At 46.8% G+C, this 25,083-nt stretch overlaps 1 protein-coding gene across 3 annotated transcripts; it reads left to right on the forward strand.

Moving 5' to 3' along the window:
• Nucleotides 1-375: 375 nt before the first annotated feature.
• arhgef3 (Rho guanine nucleotide exchange factor (GEF) 3) lies at nt 376-21,440 on the forward strand. 3 transcript variants are annotated; one of them, XM_080000658.1, is made up of 10 exons: nt 376-660; nt 1,527-1,583; nt 4,360-4,467; nt 10,800-10,955; nt 11,429-11,491; nt 11,626-11,722; nt 11,804-11,880; nt 12,906-13,163; nt 20,002-20,191; nt 20,455-21,440. In XM_080000658.1, exons 1-10 carry the CDS (start codon nt 631-633, stop codon nt 20,877-20,879), a joined length of 1,461 nt encoding a protein of 486 aa, XP_079856784.1. In that variant the 5' UTR covers nt 376-630; the 3' UTR covers nt 20,880-21,440. The 3 variants fall into 3 exon arrangements, with proteins under 3 accessions (XP_079856784.1, XP_079856786.1, XP_079856785.1); XM_080000660.1 differs by having other exon boundaries at nt 20,002-20,142; nt 20,455-20,675; XM_080000659.1 differs by lacking the exon at nt 1,527-1,583.
• The last annotated feature ends 3,643 nt before the right edge of the window (nt 21,441-25,083 follow it).

The raw sequence follows: 25,083 nt of genomic DNA on the forward strand, positions 1-25,083 counted from the left end.
AGACTGAATCAGAATCTGAATCAGAAATGAGACTGACTGAGTGATGCCATTGCAACAGTATGTGGATACCAGGTCAGAGAGGACAAATACGGTACCAGGGGGAGGGTGCCTTGCTCACAGGCACCGTCGGGTCGGGCCTTGGGGGCTCGGGTTTGGCAGACCCCTGAAGACCTCTGGTCCAGAGGAGCTGAGCTGTGTTTGGATCTGGACGTCAGGTGAACATTGCTAGGTGACTTCCTCCTCAGCAACTAATTTTAGAGAGGGTTGGTTTCCCCCGACGACGGTCATTTCCTGTTTGGAAAACAGGAAGTGGGCTGGACAAACACACACACAGGGTCTCTGGTTCCATTGTGTCCAGACTGAGAGAGAGAGAATAAGAGCGCAGTGAAAAACAGTAAGTGAAGGTGGAGAAAAAGAAAAGGAGAGAAGGTGAAACTGAAGAATTAAACTTAGAGTTCTATGTTCATCCTGAGGAGGAGCAGAGGAAGAGGCGAGAGAAGAAGAAGAGAGAGAAGAAGAGGAGAGAGAAGAAGAGGAGAGGAAGAAGCCATATAAGAGGAGGAGGGGGAGGAGAGGAAGAACAGAGAGAAGAGGAGGCATTTCAAACAGGAGATAAACCCTCTGATAATTATGGGATGTTGTCTGTTTATTTTCTACAAGGTGAGTAGAGTGTGTAGTAGTATAACACACTATAATTATAGTGCAAGTACAAGTAGTACTTATAGTATTACTTGTGGTATTGCTAGTAGAAACCGTAGTGCTATCACTTATAGTAAAATGTAATTAACACACAAATGACCTTTTTGGGTTGTGTATATATACAGTATATACAGTATATACAATTCATATACAGTATATATTGTATATATACTGTATATACAGTATATAAACAGTATATACTCTGCATTATCTTCCTGTCCTGACCATCCTGCCCTGACCTTCCTGCCTTGATCTTCCTGCCTGACCTTCCTGCCCTGATCTTCCTGCCTGAACTTCCGGTCCTGACCTTCCCTCCTGACCTTCTTGCCCTGATCTCTCTGCCTGACCTTCCTGCCCTGATCTTCCTGCCTGACCTTCCTGCCCTGATCTTCCTGCCTGACCTTCCTGCCCTGATCTTCCTCTCCAGACCTTCCTACCTGAGCTTCCTGCCCTGATCTTCCTGTCTGAACTTCCCTCCAGACCTTCCTGTCCTGACCTTCTTGCCTTATCTTCCTGCCTGACCTTCCTGTCCGGACATTACTGCCTGATCTTCCTGCCTCACCTTCGAGCCCGCTGTGTAATCTCCTCCTCCTGCAACAAACCCTTGATCTTCTGCACCTGCTCCTGAGCATCCGTAGTGTCCTACGTTTGGGTTCACCAGACAGCACTCGTGACAGTATCATGACACTCCTTTGTCCTCCTTCTCTCTTCAGCCCCTCCTTCCACCGCCCCATTCCTCTCCATCTCTGCCTCTTCTCCCCATTTTACTAGCATTTATATTCTCTAATCTGAACTAATCTAACTAATCTACTCTGTGTGCTTTCTAGAGGAAGAGGAAACAGACCAGGGATGTTGACTCCCTCAGTTTCTGTCTCGACGTCAATGTGAGTTCAACCAAAATTCAAAGAAATGGTTGGGCTTGGATACCGTGGTTACGATAGACGTTGTGGTAGTTCAGACAAGCAGGCAGTCAGTCTCACTGCTCACCACTGCTTGGGGAACAGCAACACAGTGTGTCCAAACATGGTCGTCAACGGAACTAGAAAACAAAGTCAGCACAGATAATTCCAGACTGGTTCTGGTAAATTCTGCTTCAGATTTTATGGGTGGGGCTTCGTCCTAGGTGGATGGGGTTTCAGATTGAATGGGTGGGCTTCAGACTGTGTGGGAAGGGCCTTTTGAACACAGTATGGAAAGATGTTCTGTTGCTAGGCAACATGGTTCCACTCAGCAGCTCCTCAAGTCCTGGGGCCAAAATCGTTGGTGAATTCTCCATGTCCCCCAGGAACCTTCTGGATCCAGTATGACGCCATTGTCCAAGTTTCCTCCCTGTGTGTTTCGTATAGTGATGCTAACTGTGCTAGCTCAGTACAAGGCTGCAGAGGGGATCAGCTAGCCTAGCGCTTCTGAAGAGCTGAATTTGAGGTGTGGTTGAACAGTGGGAGAAGAGAACCACCCTCCTGTCTCTGATGTCACTTCCTGTCACTCACACACACACTGTACGATAGTTCAAGTTGTCCTGAATTCCAGCCTTCCCTCGGACGCCCAGCAGGGGGCAGCACTGAGCAGATAGTATATTCCAGACAGGAAGTCAGTGAGGTGAACTTCCTGTCTGCCTCCTCGTGCAGTGAAACAAGGAACTTGTGTTGATTGAACTCACTTTTATAATATTGCAAACTGCAACATTAAGCCTGTAGAATAAGTTGCCATGTGTTAAAAAATATTTTTTATTACATGTAACTAAAACCACCTGGACATTTCTGAAAAATGATAATAATAATAATAATAATATCATTATTATTATTATTATTATTATAAATAATAATAATAATAACAATAATAATAATGATAATAATAAAAATAACATCCTCACAGACCAATATTTATTTATATTTATACACTGCAAATGTTATATTGGTATATTATATATATTATATATATATAATATTATACATATATACACTACTCACAAAAAGTTTGGGATATTTGGCTTTCGGGTGAAATTAATGGAAAATGTAAAAAGTTCACGCTCCAGTGATATGATATGATGAAAGTAGAGCATTTAAGTAGAAGATACAATGGTGATTTCCTCATCTCAAACAATGTATTGAAACAAAAGCCAACAACAGTGGTGGGTTTACCACAACAACAAATGTCAACGTCTCAATAACTTGTCATGTGGCCTTGAGCATCAGTTACAGCTTGACAAGGACGTCTCAAGCTGTTCACAAGTCGACTTATTGTCTGCTGAGGCCTGGCCCCCCACTCTTCTTGAAGGGGGCCCTCAGGTCATTGAGGTTCTGGGGTACAGAGTTACGAGCCTCTACACGGCCACTCAGCTCATCCCATAGGTTTTCTATGGGATTCAGGTCTGGAGAAAGTGCAGGCCACTCCATTTGAGGTGCCCCAGTCTCCAGCAGCCGTTCCCTAATGATGCCTCCTCCATGAGCTGGAGCGTTGTCGTCCATGAAGACGAAATGAGGCCTGTGTTGTTCATGCAGGGGCACAATGACTGGATGAATGATGTCATTCAGGTAGTATGGGCTTGTCACTGTACCATTCACAAAGTGTAGGGCAGTTCTGTATTGACCAGACACACCTGCCCACACTGTAACACCACCACCACCAAAGGCTCGTCTGGTGACAACAGTGGCTGATGCGTAGCGCTCTCCTTGACGTCTCCATCATCGTTGGCGGCCATCCTCTCGTCCAGCCTAAATGCTCCCTGGCCCATGCAAGATGATGATGCATGTGCCTGGTGGTGTGGTCAGGTGCCCTTGCAGGTGGTCTAGCACGCAGACCACGCTGATGTAAACGGTTTTGAATGGTCTGACGTGACACTTGGTGCCACTTACCTCCCTTAAATGTGCCTGGAGTTGAGTGGCATCATCATGCGGTTCCTCAGGGCACTGTTCACAATGAAGCGCTCATCAGTGTGGGATGTGGCCAAAGGACGTCCACTTCTATGCCTTTCTGTGACTCTTCCAGTCTCTGTATCTCTGTTGCAACCTGCTGATGACACTCTGTGACACTCTAAGCTCAGTGGCCACTTCCCTCTGACAACATCCTGTTTGAAGCCTCGCCAGGCGAGGTGCTGTTGATCAGTTGTTGGTGTGGTCTTGGTCTCATGATGTCAACATGTGAACAGCATGATGAAGAGGACTGTTTCAATACCAACTCTAATTGAACCAGGACATTTATTGGTGGATTTATGGATCAAACACCTGTTGTGAATTTTTCCGTTCAGCTCCTTGTTAGAGAACAGCAAGTTGTGCAAAAAGTACTGAGACATTGAACAGGTGGACATGTGCATTCAAAAGCTTAGAGAAGGTCAAATGAAGTTCACCTGTAAAGGTTATCGTGCATTTTAGGTTCATCCTGAAATTTCACCCGAAAGCCCAATATCCCTAACTTTTTGTGAGTAGTGTATATCTCTGTGTTGGATTAGCATCAATCCATGACGTGCATTGATCTGTATTCAGTGCTACTATCACATGGCTCCAAAGCGTCCTCTAGTGGTGGAAACTACACATTACAACTTTCCTCAACTCTCTATCTTCACATAATGCCCATAGCAACAGTAACCATGGTAACCAGCATGTTACTGGAATGCAAAAATATGAACTTATCTCTCTCTCTCCTCCTCCTTCCCCTCTCCAGGAACCTCCCTCTAAATGTAATAAGTCAGTCTCCAGAGTTTCCTCCCTCATCAACCTCCTTCCTCCCGTTAGAACTGGATCGCTGAAGAGGATCAGACAGAACCTGCAGGTAAGGAGCCAGGGGTGAGGGAGGGTGAGAAGCGGGTCAGGGGGGTGAGAGGAGGGTGATTATCCTTGCTCCATACCTAGAGACTGGTTAATACCGTGTTTTCTCAAATATAAACTGGGCCTCTAATAAATGTTGGGGCATGGTCTACACCAACACATAGAAAGCCTCAAATAGAGACCGGAACCCCGCCCTCAAAGAAAGCCATTAAAAACAGTGTTTTTATTGTAGATGTATTTAATTTACTCCATTTCCTGCTGCTGTGTAGCAGATCGCCTCTTGGGGCAGACGCCCCGCCCTGAGCGCTTTCAGCGCTCCAAGCAGGAAGTTGTGTGTTCAAGGTGAACTCATAAAACTGTAATTCCCCCATGGGCTACCACCACATGTGTGACTTTTAGAGTCGCAAAGCTCTCTCCTTTAACACCCAACATGTGTTTACATGGATGTACAATGATACAAAAATATGATTAAATATTATTATTCAACAGAAAGCCTAATTCCAATAAAGACCTGGTACTCTGCAGTGGAGGTAAATAAAGTTGTGGTGTGGGGATGGTGTGGCTGCTCAACCACACCATCCCCACACCACAACTTTGACCTGGATCTAGGTGATTGGGATCAGGGTGGCTACATAGCTGTTGCTGGTTGGTTGGTGTAATGAGCAACAGGTTAAAACCCACATCCCCACACACACTCAGGAGGAGCCCGTGTAATGACATGTTCTATCTGCTTCTGGCTTGTTCCAGCTAGCCCACTCTCTACCATTAAGTGGTGTTTACAACCCCCCGTCTTCTGTGTCTCTGTGCCGGAGGGCCCTAAACATGCAACTTGGGTGGCAAGTGCCACACTGGTACCTGAACAGGGACTCTCCGGCACAGGGAAGGGACACAGAAGGGCTGTCCGAAGACACCCTGGGGCCACCAGCGATTCAACGCGATTCAGGCGCAGCAACCAGCACAGGTTACCACTGGCAGCTAGCTTCTCCACCCAGCAGCCACTGCTGGGACCATCCAGCAGCCCAGCAGCCAGGCCACCCCTCCAAGCAGCCCCCGCGACAGCCAAGACCGGACACGCCTTCACCAGCCAGCACAGCAGCTTGAGGTCCCACGCTCGTCGCTCTGGGGGAAGGAAGCCAGTCCACTGCAGTGTTCCGGGGTACCAGGTCCGCTTGAAGGGGGCCAGTTAATTTTTTTTTGACATTTTTTTGTTTAAGGTATAGTAACCCTATTTTAGAGTCTGTATTTTAGGATTTTTTTCCTTTATGTTCTCTGCTTGGTGGGGGGGGGGGGGGGGGTAGGTATTCTCCTTGGCTTCAGTTTGGTGTTATGTTATTATGTTATTGTGTTATTATGTTATTATGTTGTTATGTTGTTATGTTATTATGTTGTTGTGTTGTTATGTTGTTATGTTGTCGTGTTGTTATGTTGTTGTGTTATTATGTTATTATGTTGTTATGTTGTTACGTTGTTATGTTGTTATGTTGTTATGTTATTATGTTGTTATATTATTATGTTGTTATGTTGTTATGTTATTGTGTTATTGTGTTATATTGTTATGTTATTGTGTTATTATGTTGTTGTGTTATGTTGTTGTGTTATTGTGTTATTATGTTGTTATTGTGTTATTGTGTTATTATGTTGTTATGTTATTGTGTTATTGTGTTATTGTGTTATTATGCTATTATGTTATTATGTTGTTATGTTGTTATGTTGTTATGTTGTTGTGTTATTATGTTATTATGTTGTTATGCTGTTAACTTGCCATTGCAGCCGAGCGGAGCAGTCACTGGCTGTGGCTGAAGCGGAGGGACGCAACATGGGCTGCCAAATAATCATGTTGGTGCCGGTGTGTGACACACACTCAGGCCTGATCAACCTGTGGTGGGCCAACCTCGGCAGAGGCTGTCTTGTGGTGAATGGCCGAAACACCCAATGAAGCCGGGGCACACATTTGAAGATGTGTCGCATTGGTGGCACCACGTGATCTGTGCAAAAACTCACCCCTCCCAGGATGACATTCCCAACCCTCTCAATTGTTGTGCTGAAATGTAGGGATTGTAACAACTAGTCCTATGAAGAATCCTGATATCTGGTGTCAAAACCAGTGGCCGCTGCGAAAGGGCAGCTGACAACCCGGGAAAGACCTGGTGACGGCCTGAAGAGACTGCTGGCAGGAGGGAACAGATCCCAACGGGGCTGGCATGGGTTAGCTACCCATGTTAGCAGGAGCCTTTCACTACACAGTGTCTTGGATCCACCCAACAATGGCTACGAAAAGTTCAAAATGAAAAACACCCCTTGAGTCTGCGAGAGTGGGGGCAGAAGATGACTCGTCGGCGGACCACACGGTAACCGACCCTGGAACGGAAACGACAACGAATCAAATGTTCAGCAAGGTAGTTGACGGAGTAAAAGCACTGGCGAGACACAAGCTAAAAAGCTGCATCTGTGGCTGGAAAAAGGTAACATCAGAGAAGGGTCTCAAGATCCACCAGGGCAGGAAAAAGTGCCTTAGACCACTACTTTCTCAGAGGTAGGGCAAATCAGTTGAGTGAAGGCCAGCGGCAGGATATTCACCACAGTCCACAGGGTATCAGAACCCATGACGAAGCTCAACCAAGCACAGATCCACCAACGGACATGATTCCAGAGCCCACCCAGCCACAGACAGCAGTAGAGAGGAAGATGAATGGACGGAAGCCTCTAGTCTTGTGGCCTAAATCCTGCCAGAAAAAGGAGTGGGAAAGCACAGACACAGACCTTGTCCATATTCTAGAAGGTCTGAAAGGCTGCGTGGAAAGAAAGCGGGACAAGATCGGAGAGATCATTTACAGCTATGGAGCGGAGAGATTTGGGGTGAAAACTACGAACCTTCAGACACAGAAAGATCCATCAGCAAATCTCAAGTCCAGGAGACAACAACAGATCGAGCGACTTGTGAAAGAAGGAACCTGAGGAAACAATGGAGGAAGGCCACAGTAGTGGAAAGGAAAGGACTTGATGCACTACAGGGCGACATCAAGCAGCGTCTTGCAACACTGCAAAGAGCAGAATGCTTGAGAAAGCAACATAAGAAGAAAGAGCGAACGAGGACTGCCTTCTACAGAGATCCCTACAAGTTTGTCAAAGACCTCTTTGTCAAGGAGAAAACTGGGACCCTCAAAGTACCCATAAGGGAACTAGAGGAGCACCTGAGGAAGACCTACTCCGACAACCAGAGGCATGTGCCAGCCAGCATTCCGGATGACATGCCACCAATTCAACCACCTGAGCACCAGCTGGAAACAAGGCCCCCTACTTGGAGCGAAGTTGAGAGCACAGTAAAGCGGGCAAGAACAGCCTCAGCCCCTGGGCCCAATGGCGTTCCATATAGGCTCTATAAGAACACGCCGGGCGTCTTGAAGTACCTCTGGAAGCTCATGAAAGTGGCATGGGAAAAAGGAATTATACCAAAGGCATGGCAATAGGCAGGAGGGATCCTGATTCCCAAAGAGAAGAATTCCTCAACCATCAATCAGTTCCGCCAGATCAGCCTCCTGAATGTGGAAGGAAAGATATTTTTCAGGGTTGTGGCCCAGAGGCTCTCAGTATTCTTGCAGAAGAACAACTTTGTCGACACCTCAGTGCAGAAGGCAGGGATAAGTGGATTCTCAGGATGGCTGGAACACACAAATGTCATCTGGCACCAGGTACAGGCAGCCAAGAAGGAGAAGAAAGACCTGCATGTGGTTTTCTTAAATCTTGCCAATGCCTTCGGGTCAGTGCCTCATGCGTTCAACTTCTTCCAAGTCTCAGAGGGTATCACAAGGCTGGTCAAAGCCTACTTCCAAGACCTCCAGTTCTGTGTTACAGCACAGGCCATTACAACTGCCTGGCAGCACCTCGAGATAGGCATAATGGCGGGCTGCACCATCTCTCCACTGGCGTTTACCATGGCAATGGAGCTTATTATTCGAGCATCCCAACGGGTGGTTGGAGGGGAACGGTTGAAGAGCGGGCTACGTCTTCCTCCAATCAGGGCGTACATGGACGACATAACAACAATAACAACAAACGCATGCACCAAACGCCTGCTGGATAAACTCCAGGGAAACATCAAATGGGCACGAATGGAGATTAAACCCAGCAAATCCCGCAGTATCTCCATTGTCAAAGGCCAGCTTGCCAATGAGAGGTTCCATGTCGACAACGAGCCAATACCAACAGTTCTGGAGAAGCCTATCAAAAGCCTTGGCCGCTGGTATTGCGCAGAACTCAAAGACTCGAAGCAGGTGGAACAACTCTGGCAGGATACAATCAGTGGCCTCAAGCAGATCAACAACACTGCTCTCCCCGGGAAGCTGAAGCTGTGGTGCTTTCAGTTTGGGCTGCTGCCCCGTCTCATGTGGCCAATTTCCATCTATGAGGTCACTCTATCCCATGCCAATCGGCTAGAAAGGCAAGTAAATGCACAAGTGAGGAAGTGGCTTGGACTGCTGAGATGCCTTACCAGCATTGGCCTGTATGGCAGCGGAACCCTCACCCTGCCAATCTCAAGCCTGGTGGAGGAGTACAAATGTACCAAATCAAGGCTGGAGATGACTCTCACAGAATCCCGGGATTCATTTGTCAGAGGTGCTGCTCCAACCCTAACAACGGGGAGGAAATGGAAGCTTACGGCAGCAGTTGCGGTGGCAAAGACGGCCCTCAGGCACCGGGATGTAGTGGGGCATGTCCAACATGGCAGAGGGGGCCTTGGCTTGGCAACAACACCCACATGGCAAAAGGCTACTCCAACCGAACGGCGGCACATGGTTGTGGAGGAGGTGCGCCACCAGGAGGAAGCAGCCAGGTGTGCCAAGGCAGTTTCTCAAGCCCAGCAAGGCCGCCGGATGAAGTGGGATGGCGTGGAGAGGAGGAAAATTACATGGAGCGAGATGTGGGGCATGGAGTCGAATAGGCTAAGTTTCATCGTCAGGGCCACTTATGATGTCCTGCCCTCCCCAACCAACCTACATCTCTGGTATGGAGAGGACCCAGCCTGTCTCCAGTGTGCAGCCCCAGCAACCCTCAAACACATCTTGGTGGGTTGCAAGACCAACTTAACGCAAGGAAGATACACCTGGCGCCACAACCAAGTGCTGAAATGCTTGGCTGCCGAAATCGAGAACAAGAGGGTAACCACCAACGCCATGCCTCTAAATGCCCATACTACCTTCCCACGGAGAACAACCTTCATGCGGGAAGGGGAGAAACGGCGGACCAAGCCATCACTCCCAGACTCTGGCCCACTGAACGCAGCCCGGGATTGGGAAATGCGGGTAGACCTCAGCCAGAGGCTCACTTTCCCACCTGAAATTGCAGTTACCAACCTGCGCCCAGATCCTCTCCTCTGGTCCAAGTCCTGCCGGCGAGTCTTTATCGTTGAGCTGACTGTCCCATGGGAGGAGGCCATCGATGAGGCATTCGACCGGAAGAGGCTGCGGTATGCCAACTTAGCAGCAGAGCCAGAGGGGCGGGGCTGGAACGTGAAGGTGGGGCCAGTGGAGTTGGGCTGCGGAGGTTTTGTAGCCAAGTTCACCACAAGGCTCTTGAAGGAGGTAGGGATCAGAGGGCAGGCCCAAAGGAAGGCGATCAAAGAACATGCCACTGCAGCCGAGCGGAGCAGTCACTGGCTGTGGCTGAAGCGGAGGGACGCAACATGGGCTGCCAAATAATCATGTTGGTGCCATCTTGCGACACACACTCAGGCCTGATCTACCTGTGGTGGGCCAACCTCGGCAGAGGCTGTCTTGTGGTAAATGGCCGAAACACCCAATGAAGCCGGGGCACACAACTGAAGATGTGTCGCATTGGTGACACCACGTGATCTGTGCAAAAACTCACCCCTCCCAGGATGACATTCCCAACCCTCTCAATTGTTGTGCTGAAATTTAGGGATTTTAACAACTAGTCCTATGAAGAATCCAGAATCCTTATGTTGTTATGTTGTTGTGTTATTGTGTTATTGTGTTATTGTGTTGTTATGTTATTGTAGTGTGGGGATGGTGTGGTTTGAGCAGCCACACCTGTCCTGGTTCCAGATAATTGGGGAGCCAGGATCAGAGTGGCTACATACCTGTTGCTGGTTGGTTGGTGTAAGGAGCAGCAGGTAAAACCTCCGTCCCCACACTCACTCAGGAGATGAGCCTGTGTCATGACACATGTCCATCTGCTCCTGGCTTGTTCCACCTGGCCCACTCTCTACAATATACTGTGTCTACAACCCGTCATCTGTGTCTCTGTGACAGAGGCCAAACTGCCATAAAAGTATATTCCGTATACCCCCCGCACCCCCCCAACCTCCCCACTGCCCAGTGTTCCATCAGTTTCCGTGGCGTCAGCCGGACAGAGGCCCCGCCCCCCTCGGTGCGTGCGGAGACCAAGCGTCGCGACAGCAAACTGTGGACTGAGACCTTCGATGTCCAACAGGGAGGAGAGACACTGAGCGCCAGGGAAATACGAAGACAGGAGGTACTACTACTATACTACTACCATATAACTGCTACTACTATACTACTAATACTGCTATTTAAATACTACTACTATACTACTGATACTACTATATAAATACTACCATATACTGCTACTATACTACACTATATAACTACTATACTACTAATACGTAAATACTACTGAACTACTACTATACCTCTACTATATAACTACTATTACTACTACCACTACTATATCTGCTACTACTATATAAATACTACAACTGTGCTACTAATTTCACTATATAACTACTACTTCTATACTACTATACTACTAATGTTACTTTATAACAACTACTACTATACTATGATTATACCACTAAACTACTATATAACTACTACTATACTACTATGATATGACTACTACTAATATACTACTATACTGCTATGCTCTTGCGATACTGCCACTACAACACCTCGAACATCTCTCTCTCTCTCTCTCTCTCTCTCCAGGCGATGTTTGAACTGGCGCAGGGCGAGCAAGACCTGGTGGAAGATCTGCAGCTGGCAAAGAAGGTCTGGATCCTCCTCCTCACCTTCCTCACCTTCCTCACCTTCCTCACCTTCCTCACCTTCCTCTGCCTGGAGCTCAGATCAGCACCATCTACACTGCTTCACCGTGTGTGTGTGTGTGTGTGTGTGTGTGTTAGGCATACCGGGACCCAATGCTCAAGCTGTCCATCATGTCTGAAGACGAACTAAACCAGATATTTGGATCTATTGACTCACTAATACCACTGCATGAAGGTACACACACACACACACACCAGCACTTGACTTGATGTTACCTGATCAGTGGCTCGCAGTGGAACTCTCCTTTAATTGCAGATCTCCTGAGGTGGCTTGAGGAGGCCAGAAGAGCTGACGGCTGCACGGAGCACGTGGGGCTCACCCTCACACACTGGGTGAGGGAGGGGCCGTGTCACAGAGGATGTCACCACTAACTAACCCCAGCGACCAGGAGGTTACTAGAGATAACTAGCGTCTGGCTGCACATTATCATGATTATTACACACTACTAACTGAATACAATAATACACTGAGACGGATTTATACCTAGTATGTACTAGTTTATGACTAGCATTACTATTTTATAACTAGTATAACTTGTATGACTAGTTTATGACTAGTATGACTAGTTTATGACTAGTATGGCTAGTTTATGACTAGCATTACTAGTTTATAACTAGTATAACTAGTATGACTAGTTTATAACTCGTATGACTAGTTTATGACTAGCATTATTAGTTTATAACTAGTATAACTAGTATGACTAGTTTATAACTCGTATGACTAGTTTATGACTAGCATTATTAGTTTATAACTAGTATAACTAGTATGACTAGTTTATGACTAGCATTACTAGTTTAGAACTAGTATGACTAGTTTAGAACTAGTATGACTAGTTTAGAACTAGTATCCGGATTATTACACACTACTAACTAAATACAATTATACACTGAGAAGGATGTATAACAAGTATGACTAGTTTATAACTAGTGTGACTAGTTTATAACTAGTATGTTTGGTATAAGAGCTTCCACTGTCAACACTGCCGTGAACTATTCACCCACATGTGAATGAAACACAAACTACTTCCTGTTCTGGATCTCAGCCTGGACACCACGTGGAAGCTGAATGGGAGGTTGCTTCCAGTCTTCCACTGTAGTTCCTATGCAGCGCCACTACCTAGTGTTAGCATTAGCATGTAGCGGAGTGGTTCGAGGCACGTGAAACCAGGAAAAGTGGTTGCCGTGGTAACGGTCGTTATGAACGCACAGCGTCATTATTCAGATATAACTGAGCGCTGGTTGATGCACTGACCGATCAGGATCCAGAGCGAGGTCAGCTTCATGACATTTGACAAGTTGTTGTTGTTGTTGTTCCATGGCTGAATGACATGTTTGGCATTTTGACCTTTGACCCCCAGCTGCCCTGCCTGCAGGCCTACACCGCCTACTGCTGCAACCAGGTGGCTGCCAAGGCGCTGCTGGACCGGCGGCAGCGTGACACACGCGTGCACGACTTCCTGCAGCGCTGCCTCCTGTCGCCCTTCAGCAGGAAGTTGGACCTGTGGAACTTCCTGGACATCCCTCGCAGCCGATTGGTCAAATATCCGCTGCTGCTCCGGGAGATCCTGAAGCACACGCCCAGCGAGCACGCAGACAGACCGCTGCTGGAGGAGGCGGTGAGCTGTCCGTGTGTCTGTCTGTTTGTCACCCTGTCTGTCTGTCTGTTGTGTTGGAAAAAAAAATCACCCTGGAGAAGAGGTTCCTAAACAAAGACCCGAGTTTGTCTCTGCAGAGCACAGGACTGAGACAAAGGACACACGGTGGTCATGTCATCTCTCGTGGTGGAGTGTTGTTTTTAATTCCTTTGATTAATATTTACAGGTACTCGTTACTTAACGACCTGTTGACCAAGCGTCTCATCTCATCACCCTTTACACACTCTATGAACTCTATGTACACCAGGAGGCGCCAGGAGCTCACATGCCCTTCAAAACAAACATGTTGAATGAGGAAAAGAGTAAACCCTGCTCAGCACCATCACTTCAGCTCCTGCTTTCAAACGACAAACACAACTTCTGTCCTCAAAGCTGCGGCGCCGTGATTTGGGGAACTTTGAAAACCTGGCACCAGAGCTGGAGACCCAGGAAAGGCATGTGACAGTGCGACACAGAGCAGATTGAAAACTGTCTGTCTGACGCTGACAAACGCTTTCAGGACGCTTTACTGGAGCCCATCTCTACATTTATGTGCTGCCCATCAAGGGAAGAGGTTGAGGTTGATTTACTCCAACACTGCTCCATCTGAACTGCTCTGTGGTGGAGGATGAGGTGTTGACACTACAGGCTGACCTTCAGCTCAGGTCCAGGGCTCATGGACGCTTTTGGATCTTACTCACGGAGGAAAAGTACCAAATATGAGGACATGTGCTGCCTCCTTGACTGCATCATTCAGCTCTGAAGAAGAAGAAGAAGAAGAATGTTTCACTATCACACAACACACACACACACACACACACACACACTTCAGGTGGTGCTGGTGAAGCGGTTAATCTGCATTGAACCGTCCTGGCTTGTTGTTCCTCGGGAGCAGCCAGGAGCAGTGGGCAGCGTTCAACCACGCCCGGGCACCTGGCTCCATACCTCCATCACTGGTCACACCAGTGTGTTGTGCAAGTTTTGGGTGGGGGTCTTTACTGACGTTACATGGAGGAAACCTCATGGTTTGGGTGGGGGTCCTTACTGATCTCTGGTTGGTGTCAGGGAGGAAGATGCACAGAACACAAGGTGTTGGAGGCAGATGATCCACTGTGGCCACCACTAACAGAAATACTAATAAAGAATACTATGTATACTATATACACTATATATACTATATACACCATATATCCTACACTATATATACTATATACACCATATATACAATATACACTATATATACTATATACACTATATACCTTACAGTATATACAATATATATACTATATACACTATATACACAATATATACTATATATACTACATATACTATATACACTATATATACTATATATACTGTATACACTATATATAGTATATAAACTGAATACTTCTCATCTCATCACCATTCTCAGTGTCTCGTTCCCGCAGTCTGTCAGTATTCACTACACTAGCGTTCTCAATGGCCACGCCCCCTTACCATGAAATAACACTATATATACTATATATACTATATATACTATATACACTAAAATACCAGCTACGCCCCCTTATCGTGAAATTAAGTTAAATTGGGATACCTGGACGAAATTTTCGGCCACTTAAATGGACTCAACCTCAGTCTCCACGGAAAAGCAGTGACCATGTTCAATGTCCAGAATAAAATAGAAGCGACCATGAGAAAAAAGGAGATGTGGGCCAGACGAGTTGACCGGTCAAACTTTGACTCGTTTGAGAATCTGTCAGATTTTTTGACAAAGGAAGAAATGTGTGTTCCTGCCCCGTGATCAATCATGTCAAAGAGCACCTGCACACTTTGAGGACCAAGCTGAATACTTCCCCATCCCAGATGTTCAGTGCAGCTGGATGGAAAACCCCTTCGCCAGCCACAGTGACGAGACCATCGCAGGCCTGAGCGCAATTTACCACCACTGCACTGTATGTATGAGGATGCATATGATTGTTAAAATATACATCCTCTGACAACGCACTGTTTGGCTCCTGTATTACTTCTGGTCGGATGTGGCCGCCAACACTGAGATTTTCAAGTGGGCTGTGAGTCCAAAAAGGATGGGAACCGCCATGCTACACATCTATAAACTATTTACTATAAAAACTATGATTTGATATAATACAGGTACTCCTCACTTAACCACCTGTTGAACTACCTGTTTAACCAGTGTTCAGATTTACAACCAGCTCTCTGACCAGTCTGTACTGTGTACAATACCAAGCATCCCATCACCCTTTATATACTACATACATTGTATATACTATATACACTATATACACTATATACACTATATATACTATATATACTATATACGCTATAACTATACACACTATATATACTTAATATACACTATATACACTATATTTACTTTATTCACTATATACACTATATATATATATATACTATATATACTATATACACTGTATATACACTATATATACCATATACACTATAAACACTATATATACTATATACACTATATATACTATATACACTATATATACTATATATACTATATACACTATAACTATACACACTATATATACTGAATATACACTATATACACTATATATACTATATACACTGTATATACTTTATTCACTATATACATACTATATATACTATATACACTGTATATACACTATATACACTATGTACATTGTATACATCTCATCACCGTTCTCAGTGTCAGTCTTGTTCCCGCAGTCTGTCAGTATTCACTACACTAGCATTCTCAATGGCCACGCCCCCTTACCATGAAATAACACTATATATACTATATATGCTATATACACTATATAAACTATATATACTGTATACACTATATATACCAGCCACGCCCCCTTATCGTGAAATAACAGGGGTCCTCGCTTATCAACCAATTCACTTAACGACCTGGTTGTAGGAACAGAACACGGTCGTTAAGTGAGGAGTACCTGTATTAAACTACTGCTATTAAAGTTAAACTGGACATAATTTTTCCATTCTAGTTTCGATGCAGCGCCACCAGATGGCGCCACTAGCTGCTGTTAGCATTCGCATGTAGTGAAGTGGTACGAGGAGAAGTGGTGCCGTGGCAACGGTGGTTACTAACAGAAATAACTGACATCTGATGGCCGCTACAGTGCAACCACTCGGAATAGACAGCAGCGCGGCGTTGAACTCACAACCCCTTTGTGGCTCCTGAGCGTCCCGTGGCAGCTCAGCGCTCTGGAGTGCTGGATCAGGGCGTGGCTCCGGCATGACTCCATGTACAACAGACGTTGCTTGTAGTACTGACACTCAGACTCCCCTGTCTGTCTGTTGATGTCTGTGATGATGCTCTGAACCCTGCTGACCTAGAGAGAGAGACAGGAGGAGAGAGAGAGACAGCAGGGCATGGGGAGAGAGAGAGAGAGGGTGGGGGGGGGGGTTGAGGGAGGTATAGAGAGAGGGAGGGAGGGAGGGAGAAAGAGAGAGAATTGAGTATGACAAGCAGATAGACAGGCAGACGGAAAGGCCTCTGTGCTCCCCATAGATCACATGTGGTTCCAGCTTGTACTCACTATATTCTAAAAATTGTAAACACACACCTGCCATAAGTGAGATTTATATTTGGTCATCTTTTTCTGTTTATACCACAATGGTTTTGCTTGTATTTATCCATCATAAAAGTATTGAGCATAGACAGTTTTTTTCTGATAATCACATACAACCACGATTAATAATGTTTTTGCATAAAATGCAACACATGGAAGCTTCAGGAGAACTGAAGCTTCAGGAGGTATGTACTGGAGTGCTGTGCATGAAGTTCCTGTATGGGGTTTGGTGAAAGTGGAAAGGAGTAAATGATGTAGTAGAAGTGACTGAGTGAATGCAGAACATGTTGTTATTGTGAGCGTGACCTATTCTCAGCCAATACCTCACCCTAGAGATAAGTCAGTCTAGTAAATAGTACACGTACTCCTCACTCCTCACTTAATTTCACGATAAGGGGGCGTAGCTGGTATTTTAGTGTATATAGTATATATAGTATATATAGTATATATATTGTGTTATTTCATGGTAAGGGGGCGTGGCCATTGAGAATGCTAGTGTAGTGAATACTGACAGACTGCGGGAACAAGACTGACACTGAGAACGGTGATGAGATGTATACAATGTACATAGTGTATATAGTGTATATACAGTGTATATAGTATATATAGTATGTATATAGTGAATAAAGTATATACAGTGTATATAGTATATATAGTGTATATAGTGTATATTCAGTATATATAGTGTGTATAGTTATAGTGTATATAGTATATATAGTATATATAGTGTATATAGTATATATAGTGTATATAGTATATATAGTGTTTATAGTGTATATGGTATATATAGTGTATATACAGTGTATATAGTATATATAGTATATATATATATATAGTGTATATAGTGAATAAAGTAAATATAGTGTATATAGTGTATATTAAGTATATATAGTGTGTATAGTTATAGCGTATATAGTATATATAGTATATATAGTGTATATAGTGTATATAGTGTATATAGTATATACAATGTATGTAGTATATAAAGGGTGATGGGATGCTTGGTATTGTACACAGTACAGACTGGTCAGAGAGCTGGTTGTAAATCTGAACACTGGTTAAACAGGTAGTTCAACAGGTGGTTAAGTGAGGAGTACCTGTATTATATCAAATCATAGTTTTTATAGTAAATAGTTTATAGATGTGTAGCATGGCGGTTCCCATCCTTTTTGGACTCACAGCCCACTTGAAAATCTCAGTGTTGGCGGCCACATCCGACCAGAAGTAATACAGGAGCCAAACAGTGCGTTGTCAGAGGATGTATATTTTAACAATCATATGCATCCTCATACATACAGTGCAGTGGTGGTAAGTTGCGCTCAGGCCTGCGATGGTCTCGTCACTGTGGCTGGCGAAGGGGTTTTCCATCCAGCTGCACTGAACATCTGGGATGGGGAAGTATTCAGCTTGGTCCTCAAAGTGTACAGGTGCTCTTTGACATGATTGATCACGGGGCAGGAACACACATTTCTTCCTTTGTCAAAAAATCTGACAGATTCTCAAACGAGTCAAAGTTTGACCGGTCAACTCGTCTGGCCCACATCTCCTTTTTTCTCATGGTCGCTTCTATTTTATTCTGGACATTGAACATGGTCACTGCTTTTCCGTGGAGACTGAGGTTGAGTCCATTTAAGTGGCCGAAAATTTCGTCCAGGTATCCCAATTTAACCAGCCACTCAAACTCACAGAAGTGGTGTGCGAGTTCAAATTTTGTGTGGAGAACAAACACCCTCACCTCATCACACGATTCAAAGAGTTGCATCAGTACCTTCCCCCTTGAGAGACAACGGACTTTAGTGTATAACAGAAGCTGCTTATGGTCACTGCCCATCTCGTCACATAAAACAGGAAATAAAGGTGATTGCAGTGGGCGGCTTTTGATGAAGTTGACTCTGACGCCTCATCTAGAACAGTCTTTAGATCTGCAACATTTTCTTTACAGCCAGTGCTGCGCTGTGTATACTGCAGTGGACGGACGCTACGAGTGGAGCCACAGCCTTCATCCGGGTGATGGCTCCACTGTGCTGGCCCAGCATCACACGGGCCCCATCAGTGCACGAGCCCCATCAGTGCACGGGCCCCATCAGTGCTCATCCCACACATTTGGACCTATCAATCCTGTTTAAAACTATGAACGCATTCAGAATATCAGAAAGGGCCTCAACGGTTGAAAGTGTCTGTAAAGATTTGCAAAACAGGAAGTGTTCTTTTATCTCTCCATTGTTTTCATACCTTACATAGACAAGCAGGTTTGACAGATTTGTGATGTCTGTCGATTCATCCCGTTGGAGGGCATAGAAACGACTCTCTACACTCGTCATCAGCTGTTCTGACACATTCTCTGCCATCTGGTCAATCCTGCGTTTGACTGAGTTATCAGACCATGAGATGAGGTTGATTGTCTTTCACACCTTCTCTCCAACACCACCTCCTCCATCTCCTCAACACCACCTCCGCCATCTCTCCAACACCACCTCCTCCATCTCTTCAACACCACCTCCTCCGTCTCTTCTGTGGCAGTAACAATTCAATCCTCCCTGGTTGTTTGTGTCTTAGCAGGTTTGGTTATAAGTCGGACGACCTGTTTGGACGCTTCCTCTGTCCTGTTGGTGTTTAGTGTGGAGGTGACGGTGCAGTTGACATGGCTTCATAGCTTCCTTTGATAAAACCTCAGAACACACCAGGCACAGCTTCAACAGCTCACGCTTCGTCTTCTGTGCCCGTAAATATTCAGCGCTGTACTTTCTCCAAACCTTTCTTTTTTGTTTGAAAGGCGGGGACGTGGCTTGTGGATGATGTACCAATGGCTTCTTTCCTTTTCAGTGCCTGATGCTGCCAAACATCCATTTTATTTTCACCTCAAGTTAAAAAATGTACAAGTGCACATGGATCGTGATCCGGCTTGGATGTAGTCGACTGACCAGAAGTTCTATCAGTGACGATGCTTTTGTGAAGGTTTTAAAGAAAAAATACCATGAAATTATAATTTTTTTTGTTATTCTTTTATTTTTTCCAATGAAATCTATGTGTTTTGCCCGTGATTTGACGGCCCACATGCAATACCCTCGTGGCCCATAGATTGGGAATCGCTGGTGTTGGAGAATAGTTCATTAAAATACTGTGATTATTTTATTTTTAGTTTTTAAACTTGTCTCTCTTGCCCCCTCCCTCTCTCTCTCCCTCTCTCACTCTCTCTGTCTATCTCTCTCGCTCTCCCTCTCCCTCTCCAGAAGCTCCATGTCTTCCTCTTTCAGGACGTCCTTGTCATCACCCGGTGTCTCTCGCTTGGCGATCATCCAATCAGCTTTCAGCTCTGCCAGCAGCCAATCCCGGTCCGGCAGCTGGAGCTGGAAGACATATCAGATGGAGCCGTGAGGATGGGCGGGTCCTTACGGGGAGCCTTCAGCAACACTGAACGCAGTCAGTAGTTCGACTCCGCACAGGATACTTACTGGTGTACTGGTCTTTCCTCATCTCCTCCCCTCCTCCTCTCCTTCCTTCCTTCCCTCCCTCCTTCCTTCCTTCCTTCCTTCCCCTCCTCCCCTCCTCCTCTCCTCCTCCCCTCCTCTTCCCCTCCTCTCCTCCTCGTCCCCTCCTCCTCTCCTCTCCTTCCCTCTTTCTCTCCCCCATTCCTCCTCTCCTCCCCTCCTCCCCTCCTCCTCTCCCTCTCCCCCTCCTACCAGGTAAGAACTTCTTCCGGGTCTCCTGGAGGAGCAGGGGAGGGGAGGTGCAGACTCACTGCTTCCAGGCCAGCGAGGCCTTCAACAAGCAGCAGTGGATGAACTCTATCCGCCAAGCCAAGGAGGCGGCCGGGAGGGCGGAGCCAAGTGGGCGAGGCCAAGAAGGAAGCGGAGAAGAGGGAGAGGAAGGAGGGCATGATGGAGAGACAGGGGGAGGACAGGTGGGTCTGCTCTCCTGCTCCTCCCCCCGTGAAGAAGAGGAGATGATGGAGGCGGAGCCACCTGGGGGGAGGAGCTGGACGAGGGCAGGATGGATACCAGTGACATCACTTCCTTCTGGAGGAGGGGCTCACCCCGCCCTGCTGACATCAGGGCGGAGCTCCAAAACTCCTCCAGGCCATACCTCCTCTCAGCTTCAGCCTTACTAAAGATGGACGGATCACAACGTTCAGTTGAGGAGTGATGAAGTGATGATGTGATGATGTGATGATGTGATGAAGTGATGAAGTGATGATGTCATGATGTGAAGAAGTGAAGAAGTGATGATGTGATGATGTGAAAAAGTGAAGAAGTGAAGAAGTGATGATGTGATGATGTAATGAAGTGATGATGTGATGAATTGATGAAGTGATGCTGTGATTAAGTAATGAAGTGATGATGTGATTATAGTGGAAACTTACTGATCCCCAACTTATTATTGTTGTGTGTGAATCTCAATGTGACCCAGAGAAGAATGTACAGTGCTTTCCAGATGCTAACTAGAGTTAGCCAACTTGGTAAAACAACACTCTGAACTGTCAAACAGCGATGTGGATAATTCTGTTTGAGTAAGAAAACACTGAACTGAAGCCCAACTGGGAGAAAAGGAGGCGTAGTCAGGGACAAGGCTCGGAGAAGCCAAGACTATACAACCACCGTGTATCCTGTGTATTATTCAGTCTTGTACTCTGCAGAGACAAACTCAGGTCATTTATATAATAAAGTCTCGTAACAAGAACCTCTTCTCCAGGGTGATTTTTCCACCACATATTTGGCGTCACAAACAAGATTGGAAAAGAGCAGAGGACGATATTTCCAGGCACGGACTCGTCGGGGGGCGGCCGTCCTTCCCACAGATGGAAAATGGCCACTATGAAATAAGGTAAGTGTTTTTTTGTTTTTTTAGTAAGATATCTCTGCTTTTTCTCAAGTAGTATCTGATAAGTAACTTTCACTTTCACCAGAGTCGTTTTGAAGTAAGATATCTCTTGTTTTACTCAAGTAGTATATGATAAGTAACTTTCATTTTTACCAGACAATTTTTTTTGTAAGATATCTCTACTTTGATCTCTACTACTCTTCTACCTTCTTCTTTCGTATATCATCAGATGGCCAACTCAGTGTCATATAGCCACGCCCTCGTCTCCAGTCCTAGGTCAAAAAGGCCAGCTTCTGAGGGTGGGCTGTATAGGGGGCAGCTGGTGATTATGTGCTCGGCAGTCTGTTCAGGTTCGCCACACTCGCATGACGCACTGTCGGATAGGCCCCACTTCTTTAGAGAGGACTTGAAGCGCCCGACGCCAGTACGCAGGCGGTTCAGCGAGGTCCATAGGTGGCGTGGCATGTCTTCTCCTTTTACACCTCCTCCTGGGTCCCGGATGTATCGTTGGATGCGGGAGGGCGCAGCTGACTCCCACGATTGTCTCCAGGATGCTGCCAGCCAGGCGTCCTTGGACAAGTCGTCAGGGATCGACTGTAGCATCTCTTGTGCTGCCTTGTTGTAGGGATGGCAAGACTTGAGCCTGCATGGTGGTGCCGGTGTTGTTGTGGCTTTGTGTAGGATGTGCCAGTCGTTCTTCTGGGCTTTCCTTGCCAGGGCGAGGGTAGCTGCTTCCCGTCGGAGACTGGGTGGGGCGATACCAGCTAGGACTGGCAGGTAGGACACAGGGGTGGGTTTCAGACAACCAGTTACTATCCGGAGGGCGCTGTTGATGACAGTATCCACCTTGTTCGCATGTGGACTTCTGCTCCAGGCAGGGGCACAGTATTCCGCTACGGGTAGGACCAGGGCTTGCGTGGATATGCGTAGGGTCTGGGGGGAAGCTCCCCAAGTCGAGCCTGCAAGGCAGCGGATGAGCGAGACCCTTGCGGTTGTCTTGGCCTTCACTTCATCCAGGTGCTGCTTGTAGGACAGCGTCCGGTCCAAGCATACGCCGAGGTACTTGGGGGCTTGCTGGAACTCCAGGCGGATGTTGCCAACATGCACGTCCAGTTCCCTTCTTGCCTCCCGGTTGTAGAGGTGGTAAGCTGCAGACACTGATTTGCCCATGCTGAGCTGAAGGTGCCACTTCTGGAGGTAGTCTGCCAGGATGCCCATGTCTCGGTTGAGGCCTTCTTCCATAGTGTTCCATGTTGGGCATCGAAGCATGATGGCCAGGTCGTCCGCATAGCCGTACTTCTTGGATGTTGTGTCTGGCAGGTCGTGAATATAGATGTTAAATAACATTGGTGAGAGGACAGAGCCTTGCGGGACACCGTTCTTCAGCCTTCTGAGCCTGCTGGTCTGGCCATCGCTGGTTTGTAGGATGAAGCTATGGTTAGATAGCATCTCCATAATAAATCTCACCATGTGCCGGTCCGGGATTGTTCTCAACAGTTTCAGGTGTAGTCCACGGTGCCACACGGTGTCATAAGCGGCTGTCAGGTCCAGGAATACTACTCCAGCTTTCTCATTATCTTGGAAGCTGTCCTCGATGTCCTGGGTGAGTAGCGTTACCTGGTCCACCGTTGACCTGCCTCTGCGGAAGCCGGCTTGTTCCGGTGGGAGTTGAGGGTCCACCACTGGCTCAATGCGGCTGTGGATCAGCCTCTCCAGAATCTTGTACGGGACACAGAGCAGGGATATGGGCCTGTAGGACTTCGGGTCTTCGGCGGGTTTGTTCGGCTTTGGAAAGGCTATGATGGAAGCACGGCGCCAGGTCTTCGGGAGCTTGGACCTCCGGAAGCATGATGAGAAGAATGTGCGTAGCCATTGAGATGTTCTTTCACTTTGGTGCATAACAAACTCTGGGTGGATATTGTCTCGACCTGGTGATTTGCCCAGCTTCAGTTTTTTAATTGCTGCCTTTAGCTCGGCTGCTGTGAAGTCTCCTGAGAGATTAGCATCAGCGCTGGCTGCTCTGGAGAGGGATGATAGCTCACACGATGTCAGTCGTGCGAAGTTTTTGTCCGCATCAGGGAAGCGACCATTTTTCAGGAGCTGGGAAGCAATAGCATCTGCAGTCACTGGACACCTACGAGGTGTTGTTTTTCTCCCTGAGAGCAAGTTGATGGTCTGCCACGCCTTCCGGCTGGAGTGGGTGAAGTCGATGGATTCCGCTACTTCCGTCCACCTAGCCCTTCGGGTGTCATCCAGCTTCTGCAGTAGGGTTGTTGCTGTTGCGTCCATTTCTTCCCTGGTGATCGCCTGCTGGTGTTGGCGCAACAGGCAGCTGCACTCCTCATCCCAGCCCGGGATATAGTTTTTATTGTAGCCACGTGGGATGTTGTGCTTTGCTGCCCTTAGGAGGACTTCACAGTAGGCAATGTATGCAGCATCCACGTCTTCTGCTTCTGGGTCCATGAGACCAGCAGTTCTTCTTTCTGTTTCCACCGTAAATGACTGCCAGTTCGCCTTCCTGAAGTTCCATCTCCTGACCGGTTTGCCAGCTACCGGCTGTACTAGGGATGGTACTTTGATGATGGATGGCCGGTGGTGTGAGCGAGGGAACCTGTCCAAGACACGTCTCTCCGGTTTCAGGTCGTTACTGCGGCATATGACGAAGGCCAGATCTGGGTTGGTATAAGAGTTCCAACGTGCAGAGCAGAAGCTTGGGGGCTCCTTTGGGTCGTACAGCAGTAGTGCCTCAATGTTAGAGGCCCACTCACTCAGTGCTTCTCCATCCTGTGATGTGTGTTGGTAACCCCAATCCGTATGTTGGCAGTTGAAGTCACCTGCATAGATGGCAGGAGCAGTCACGGATGGAAGTGATGATGCAGTCAGCGCTGTTGGTGGGGGCTTATATACGTTCACGACAGATGTTTCTTGGATTTTAGTGGCCAGCCACTCGATGTTGCAGCCAGGTGGAGATTGGCTGGTGGCTGCCCAGCTCAAACCATCTCGGACGAAGGTTGCCATTCCATGCTTCTTGCTGTGGATGGATCCAGCGAGGGAGAACCCAGGAAGCTTGAGGTTTTCATCTGACACCCAGTGTGTCTCTTGCAGGAGGACCGCTGCCACTTTGTTGGAATCGGCGAGATGCCTGATGACTTCGAGTTTTGCGATGGTAAGGCCCTCGACATTGAGTTGGAGCACCGGCAGACCTTGGTTTTCGACGGTGGGGGTGTCCGCCCGTCCTAAAGAGGATGTTCTCTGCCTTGGTTTTGGCATTGGCTTGTACCTTGGTCTGCCAGCTCGATGATTCTTTGGCGACATTAGTTTCGTGAGTTGGTCTTGCACCATTTCTCACTACTCACAGGAGAGGCCTCGTGAAGGCTGTCGTCTTCTCCCCCCACTCTTCTACCTGTCTTACTGCTTTGATACCTTTCTTAGTGCTTTGATACCTGTCTTACTACTTAGATACCTGTGTAACTGCTTAGATACCTGTCTATTGA

This window comes from Zeus faber, assembly GCF_960531495.2.
Source record: "Zeus faber genome assembly, chromosome: 5".
Taxonomy (NCBI): domain Eukaryota; kingdom Metazoa; phylum Chordata; class Actinopteri; order Zeiformes; family Zeidae; genus Zeus; species Zeus faber.

Excerpts from the sequence above, each read along its gene's own strand:
- arhgef3 (XM_080000658.1), top strand. The coding sequence starts at position 631 with ATGGGATGTTGTCTGTTTATTTTCTACAAG. Across the intron at positions 11,881-12,905 it reads GGCTCACCCTCACACACTGG|CTGCCCTGCCTGCAGGCCTA; the intron begins GTGAGGGAGGGG and ends TTTGACCCCCAG. Across the intron at positions 20,192-20,454 it reads CTTCAGCAACACTGAACGCA|GTAAGAACTTCTTCCGGGTC; the intron begins GTCAGTAGTTCG and ends CCCTCCTACCAG.